General features: G+C 44.8%; 1 protein-coding gene across 2 annotated transcripts in view; it reads right to left on the bottom strand.

The window, feature by feature from the left end:
- LOC121693663 (neuronal PAS domain-containing protein 3) overlaps window positions 1-8,060 on the bottom strand; it is a 267,957-nt gene that overhangs the window by 179,437 nt on the left and 80,460 nt on the right. For both annotated transcript variants that reach the window (XM_042073230.1, XM_042073231.1), the window contains exon 3: window positions 1,442-1,686. In XM_042073230.1, coding sequence (XP_041929164.1) covers window positions 1,442-1,686 — 245 coding nt within the window. The remainder of the gene's footprint in view (window positions 1-1,441; window positions 1,687-8,060) is intronic.

Here is an 8,060-nt window from a genome sequence, read left to right as displayed (position 1 = left end):
CTTTGGAGTTGTAAGCTGACACTCACACACTCATGTCGGGGGGAAGAGAAAAACAAAACTGGCCCCTTGGTCCGGGCTAATTAAAATGGTAACGCTTTAATAGAGAGACCCTTTGGGGATACGCCGAAGGATATGGAAACCTACTGTATATATATTTTATTTTTTTCCCACCACTCTCCTCTTTTTTTCAAATCTCATTTTAAATGGCAGAGGAATCAAACAGAGTCTGCATGTGGTGTTACTTTGTTTCAGGTTGTTTCAGCGGCACCCGCCCGGTTGCACTGGCAGGCCTTGCATTTCATTTGTGACAAAAGATGTAGGAATAATAACACCGTCTCAGCAAATCTTGACACAGGATGAATGAGGGGACAGGGAAACAGGAGGAGTGGGAAGGTTCCCGGAGCTCTCGTCGCCGCGGTAGGGAGAAGGACATGGAAGCGTGCTAAGCAACACTTGACATTATTTAAGTCATTAATATCGTCTGTGTCCTTGTGTGTTCCTGTGTGACGGTTTCACACACTTCAACTTCTCGTCTCATTAGCCAAACATTTTCCACTTTCTAATTATGAAATACTGATGATATGTTTTAAGGCTAAAATGATTAGCAAATAGAGGAAGAGGCTTTTTGCACCATGACAAACATTATTTTATATTGATAGGAAGATTCAGTGTAGTAAAAAGTAAAAAGTAATCATCAAAAGTAATCGTCTTCCGAATGAATCATGTATAGAATTCATGTAAGTCACTTGACTTATTAGTATGGTGTACGCAAATAGTTTTTATGAATCACATAACACGGATGGTTTTATGACATTCTGGGGTGCGTTTCCTAAAACCATAGTTGCTAACCTGTTATTGCTGCATTGCAACCAACAAAGTTGCTAACTTAAGTTATGACTTAGTTAGCAACTATGGTTTTGAAAAACGCGCCCCTGAATATGAGTTTATGAGTTTTCCATAACATTATGGCTTTCAGCGAACATACAGTAATTATCTGTACAATTCATAACTCTATATTTCTCCATTGTGTGCGTATCAGTATGTGTGTGTGTGTGTCTGTAAGGGGTTACATCAACTAGTAAATTTCAGTAGTCATGAAACCTCTAGTCTGTGTGTCTGTGTTCATATATCTGTTTGTTCATATATTTATGATTTCCTGTGTGTGTGTATGTGTGTGTGTGTGTGTGTGTGTGTGTGTGTGTCTGTGTGTCTGTGTTTGCATACGTGTGTGTGTGTGTGTGTGTGTGTGTGTGTGTGTGTGTGTGTGTGTGTGTGTGTGTGTGGTGTATGTTTGCATACATGTGTGTATGTGGGTGTGTGTGTGTGTGTGTGTGTGTGTGTGTGTGTGTGTGTGTGTGTGTGTGTGTGTGTGTGTGAGTGTTTGCATACATGTGTGCGTATGTGTGTGTACAGTATGTGTGTGTGTGTGTGTAGGTCCTACCTTTGACTGAGGTGTTGGGCGGCGGGCCTTCGATGCGCAGGTTCCACGGTGGGTCCCCCTGGTTGGCAAAGTCCCTCATCTTCAGGTAGCTGATGGTCAGGCGGATGATGGAGGCCTTGTCCAGCTGGCTGGTGATGGCGCCCGGCAACGGCAGCATCTTGGCCAACTCGTAGAACTCAAAGTTCTCCTTCCCGCGCCGCGAGCGCGCTGCATCGCGGGACTTCTCCTTCCTCAACGCCTGCAACCTGAAAGTCAGGAAGAGAAAGAGTGAGAGAGGGGAGAAAAAAAGAGACATTGAGGGGTTAGGCAATTGCTGGACTGGACTGGACTATGTGCCATTGGCCGCAAGGGGGTGTTGCAATGTTCAACCAACATTACAGCAACTTCAAAGAGGCCTCAGAACAGGGGGATGTGTTGGGGAACTGTGTACCCCCCCCCCCCCCCCCCCCACCCGCTTTGAATTTATTTATGCAATTACCCATTGGGAGCGGAATCCATATACCAGAAATTGAAAATGTCCACTGGCGGTTTCTGCATTTTGGCAGAAAAATAATACTGCAGCACAAAAACCGCTTCAGGCAGGGTGCTGCTTACCACTGTGCCGGGATCAGCCTCTGCTGCTTATATGTCATTACTAAAGTAAACATGGAACTGAACCTGGGTCAAAAGACAGGACTCTCTATACTGGCCATGACTGTATAAAAGTTTCCCACTGTTGAAATACAAATCAACTACACTAGGTACCTGAAACGTGTAATTTAAAGCATCATGCAAAAGCATCATATAAAGAGAAGACACCAATAAGGTCCTTAAGCTCATTCAAATCCAGGACCAATACATTGTTTAATGTATTAATCATTAGTATCATTGGCGTCAATCATTTCTTTGGTAATTGTGGGTGCCTCCCTCAAGGGCTTGCAGTTTGTCTGGTTATGCTGCTCTGGTAGTGTAGCGGTGGTAGTGTAGTGGTTAAGGAGCTGGGCTAGCGTGCAGTAGCCTGAAAATTGTCGGTTCAATTCCCGGCTTCCACCGTTGTGCCCTTGAGCAAGGCACTTAACCCCAAGTTGCTCCGGGGACAATGTGATCCCTTGTAATATAGCTGACATATGTAAGTCACTTCGGTCAAGAAGTGTCTGCTAAATGTAATGTAATGTAATGCTGCTGATTGGATCATGAATGGCCACAGCAACTAAGAGGAATGAGAGGAAAGAAGAATATTGTGTGGAGGGGGATGCCCTACCTACAGCACACGGAATGTAACACCTCTCCTGTGATCTGAAAAATACAATAAAACACCCCTAAACTATGACACCAAAACATATAATACTTAATTTATCATCTGCCTGAAAGTGAAGCAATGTGTTGTAGTTTCCAGGTTAATCTGCAAGTACAGGTTGAGGGTTGAGGGTTCGGGAGACAGCAGCTGCAGCTGCAACACAGTTTAGATTATCCACTGTGGCTGCCGAACAGCATATTCCATACACACACACACATAGGCATATAGATACACACACACACACACACACACACTCCAGCCGCTGCCGCCTGATTCATCTGATGGGCCCTGTGCAGCAAGCAGTGGTGTCAGAGGCGACCCCCTCCAGACTGGAGGTTACGGTGGCGCTGCCTCTGCTGCGCTCAGCAGGGATCCCTGGGCTCCGCCGCAGTAGTGGCCAGCCGGGGAAGCAGGAGTGGGCCGAGGTTGTGATTAGCTCTGAACCCATCAACCCCCCACCCCTGCCCCACCCCAGGAGAGACACAGCCCCATCAAGTGACTTCTCGAATCACTGGCAAGCCCTGCCTCCCTGCCCTCTAAAAGATGCCATGGCATGACCCAAAAATCTGCTCCGCACGACGACAATGGCGTCCCAGAGGTAAGGAAGGGAAGTAATACTCTTCTAGTGCAGTGAGACCCGAACCTGCTCTCCCACTGACAGCCACCTCATTCGGAACCAACACTCTCACTGCCCACAGCAAGTACACAAACCATCCGTCATCGTGCTCAGTTTCTGATTTCAGTCATTTCGGTGTCTTTTTTTTATTTTTATTCTTAAGCAAAAGCACATTAATAGAGCCATGCTTCTATTCTCCCGTATACTGTAGTATTGATCGCATCTACACAAACAGAGTAGAAATGGGCTTCAGGATACAGTGACAAAGTTAGATTGAGCTCCTGCAATGTGTTGCCTGAAAGCATCAGAGAAATAAGCTTTGTCATTCACTGAGAGGCTTTTGTGTGAAGCGGGCACCCATAAATTCAAGTAATTTTAGCAGTAAGTAAATACTTGTGACCCATAAATGTAGACTAATAATGTAATGTACAGGAGTCGGTGAGAGGTTTTTCTTTATAGATTTGTTCTGTTCCAGCACAAGGTTTTGAGTGCTCTGATTTATGCTATTTTCAATCAGACAACTCGGAACAGGCAGTTTCATACTTCCAAAATGCAACTCCCGACTTTCTACGGCGTTCATCATCTGAAGCCATTTTGAATTAGGCTGGCAATAAATCACGCCCGGAACCCCAGCATTCCCTACCGGCCGACACATAGATTAATTTTTTACCACCACAAATGCAAAATCGGTTAGACCAGATTTGAAAGATGGGGAGAGAAAGACCGTCTGAAAAGATGAAAAATGTTAGCTGGAGAAAAATCATCTGCTATTGTTTGTCTTTTTTCTCTCTCTTTCTCTCCCTGTACATAATTTCAGAGGCGAGGACAAATAGCAGGTCCCCCTATACTCGAGCCAGAATGATCTGTAGCTACAGTATAGAATGCCACATTCTCTCACTGATGCGCTCTACTCCACTGCACACCCCCAGTTAAAAGAATCTAACTACCTTGAAGACTCACTTTGATCCAATTGTGTTTATTGCCCATTCATTCACAATATAGCTTCAATTGCAGGGGGTGGTGAAGACACTAAGCAACAAGCTTCTTTGCCTTCCTAAACCTTCATTTCAGAAGAGCCTGCATGGAATGCCTCATATCACCTACGCTCATAGTTGTCATGATCAATTTATGTTAGCTTTTGTAAGCATCAGGGGTATAATAGGATAATTTCACCAGCAAATATAGATGCAGCCTCTGCCTTTACATCTAAGTAGCAGATTGCTATTCTCGATCATCTCGACCGGGGCCCGCCACAAGAAAACACCATTAGATGGTCTGCTGCCCAGACAATATATAAAGCTAGTTGCAATGGTTGTTTGGTGGAAAAGTGCAACAGAGCAGCAGAATTTCATTTGTTCCGCAAACTTGAAAAGCATTATGTCGGCCTGCCAAATATTTCTTGATGTGCCGAGGTTGTGTGACCTTCATAGTGGAGACATATTTATCATGTTCTACAAGAGTAAATGCAACACCTCTTTTTTTTCAATGTTCTTTCTTTCTACCCCCCCTCCACCTTTCTCTCTTCCCTTCTCCTTTTGCCGCCTAATATGAAATGAAATCATGGAGATGTGGATGGGGCGGCTTTTTTTTTTATGAGATGAGACGAGTGAGCTGTGTGTTGTGTGTCCACAGGAGTTCGGCGAGTTGAATCATGACCACAGGGGCTGAAGGCTGTTTGCCACACCAGTGTCCAGGTGTGTCCCGCCCCGGTCTGGCAGATTACACCACGGGCCAGGCTAGTCAAAGGGTAGTAGAGTGGGTAGCCTACACAGGGGCTCCATCCCAGCCCAGCTTTCCCCCTCAACCCCCGGCTACTAGCCGTAGCTGAGCACGCCTGCAAAGGGGTCCTCATGTGTAGCCTCCAGGCAAAAACATTGCAGGGCAGAAAGTCAACACGCCTTTACTTCTGGGTTATATGATGCTTTTTTTGGCTGGGGCCATATTTATTTAGCACTTCAAATAAATCAATGTGATTTCTCTCAGGTTTTCAGTATGGTTGAGATTGGACAGGAATATGAACACACACATAAACCCATACACATAAAGCTGATGAAATCTCCTTTGATACTTTTGTAAAGACCAGTCACTGTTTGTTTAGTCGGTGTCAATGATATGGATGGGCAAACAGTGCATCGATGCTAATTCGATCTGAAACCTGTTCAAACTCCCCTCATGCTCCTCCTGTCTCCTGTCTGGTTTACTTCATTCTCAGAACCTGAGTATTTCTAATCCCAGTGGATTACATCTCATACATGTTAATACAAAATGTATAGCAAAGCTGCATTACCATACTATTGACCCAGAATTTGCCATCATGTAAACACATGCTCACACACACAGAGCGATAAAGCATGGTTGATGGGAAGACAACATCCATGTTCCAGAGAAATGCCAAAGGGGGTAATAAGGTAATGTAAGGACTCCCATGATGCAGTTCTGCAGGAAGAATGAAGTCACCTTCTTTCACATTTTCCACATTTAGACACGTGCACAAGAGACTTCATGTGTGCAGTTTAATTCTGCACAATAAGCTTTCGGTACTATCATTTTCACTGACACTGACACCCAGCCTGTCCAAATAGATGTTAAAGCCATTGTCGTTAAAGGTGGTTATTTATTTCTACTATTCTCCCAAGACAAGTCTGTGACATATCTAAAATAACTAAATTTTAAAACAATGGCTTGAACATCCACCCAATTAAACACTGCTGTGATTCATTCCAAATAGAGAGTGCGCGGAGAGGAAAAACCTTGAGATTGGAGAGAGAATGTATTCATCCTGATTCATTGTGTATCCAACGCTCGAGTGGGCCCCCCTTTTTGCACACGGCCTCGTCGCCCTATTTACCAAATCAGCTAATCACCTAGCATTCAACTTCTAAGGACAAGGCAAAATAAATCAAGTGGCAGCAACTTGTGCCAATGATCCTTTAGGATTGCAGTAATTGCTTTCATCAGTGCAGAAAAGGCCGCCAGACCAGAAATGTCACTTTGGATTACCCTCCTCCTTCCTGAAGCGATGGATGACTCGACTGATCAGAGACTAAATGCCAAAACCAATCAATTGCTTTTGTGACTCTTCCTTGCCTTGCTGGAGAATTAAAAAGAGAGGCCATACTGTAGGTACCAACCCTAATTATTGAAAAATGCTATCTCCTTGGTAACTTAATTAATGTACCCTCGAATTTTAGACGCACAATAACATCATATACAGAATTGACGCTAATCATAAATAGCAGAGAGAGAGAGAGAGAGACAAAAGGGGGGGGGGGGGGGGGGTTGTGGGGGTGAGGGGGGCTCTAAAAATAACCCCTAGTCAAGATTATTCCGGAAGCGTCACAGTCAGATGGCAGCCTCAAGACGAGAGTCTTGTGCCACCGCTGCATCCATTTCCGTGTCAGGAGGCGCGCATCAATCATCTGTGAGCGCCTACATTCATCCCCAACCGGCGCAACATTCACGCACTTCAAACTCAATCCATTACGGCATTAAGCAGGTGTCAAACTGTTTTATCTCCACTGTGCCAGAAGAACATTGGTGGCAACCTACCAAGAGTGGAAGCCATCAATACCATGACCTACTGTAAGGAAAAGACAGATATCTAATATTGGACTCTCTCTCTTTTCTCCCTCTCTCTTTCTCTCTCTCCTGCTCACTATGCTTCTGTCTCTCTCCTTTCTGCACAGCAAGACTTGACACTGTGGCTCTGAGGTGGCCCCTATATTGGCGTAGGTAAAGCTGAAGGAGGGTGGGGGGTGGGGGGCTAGCCTCTCTCAAGGTCTGTTAATTCCCCTCAAGGTCCGCGTGGACTTGTATCAATCAGCCGAGTAGATCTGCTCTCGGCATGGATGTCCATTGGCCTCATTAGTTCTGTCATTTCGCCGCACGTCCCGGCTGACTTTGATGTCCTGAGAGCCCGTCCAAAGCGGCGCAGATCCCGGTGACATTCCCCATTAATACCGGGGGCCAGGAGAAGAAGAAAAAAATAAAGGATGGCCGAGTAGCGAATCTAGACTTCACATAGTGAATGGAAGGTAGAGAAGAGGAATTGAAGAAGGGGGATTTCTCTCTCTTCCGTTGAAGTTGAATTTTATATATATATAATAACAAATTCTCTTGCTGTTTTGGCTCCCTATGCCACTTCATGTCACAGCTTGAGAATCTTGTAAGCAATTAAATTATTTATAAATCTTTAATGGCTATGCACGCTATCTTTTATAATGATGGAGCTTTGATTGCTTGTGGTGGGCAGTATGTGGGAATGGGAGGCAGCGAGCCAAGGCTGACCATCAATAAAAGGATTCCCTGTTCGATCCTCAGCTTCCTCCAGCCTCATGTTCGAAAGTGTCCTTGAGTGAGAACTCGGAATCAGTCATGCAACGAGCAGGTCTGGTATTGCTGTACAAGGAGAGTGTTTGGGATTTTCATACTTTGAGTGCTTGACTGAATGATGCTCAATCATGTTTTTCACCTTGCACAAAACCTGGTGGCGAAATGACTCACTCACACAAAGCATGGCACTTACTTTAAAAAACACGCGCGTGCACACACACACACACACACACACACACACACACACACACACACACACACACACACACACACACGCACGCACGCACGCACGCACACAACTTGACTCCTTTGAATAATACATATCATGGTGATTTTTGATAAATGATCAGTCTTTAAGACTGAAAAGAAATGCAAATCTTCCATCATACACAACA

This window comes from Alosa sapidissima, chromosome 19 (assembly GCF_018492685.1).
Source record: "Alosa sapidissima isolate fAloSap1 chromosome 19, fAloSap1.pri, whole genome shotgun sequence".
NCBI classification, from domain to species: Eukaryota; Metazoa; Chordata; class Actinopteri; order Clupeiformes; family Clupeidae; genus Alosa; species Alosa sapidissima.
This window is presented reverse-complemented; position numbering and strand designations above follow the sequence as displayed.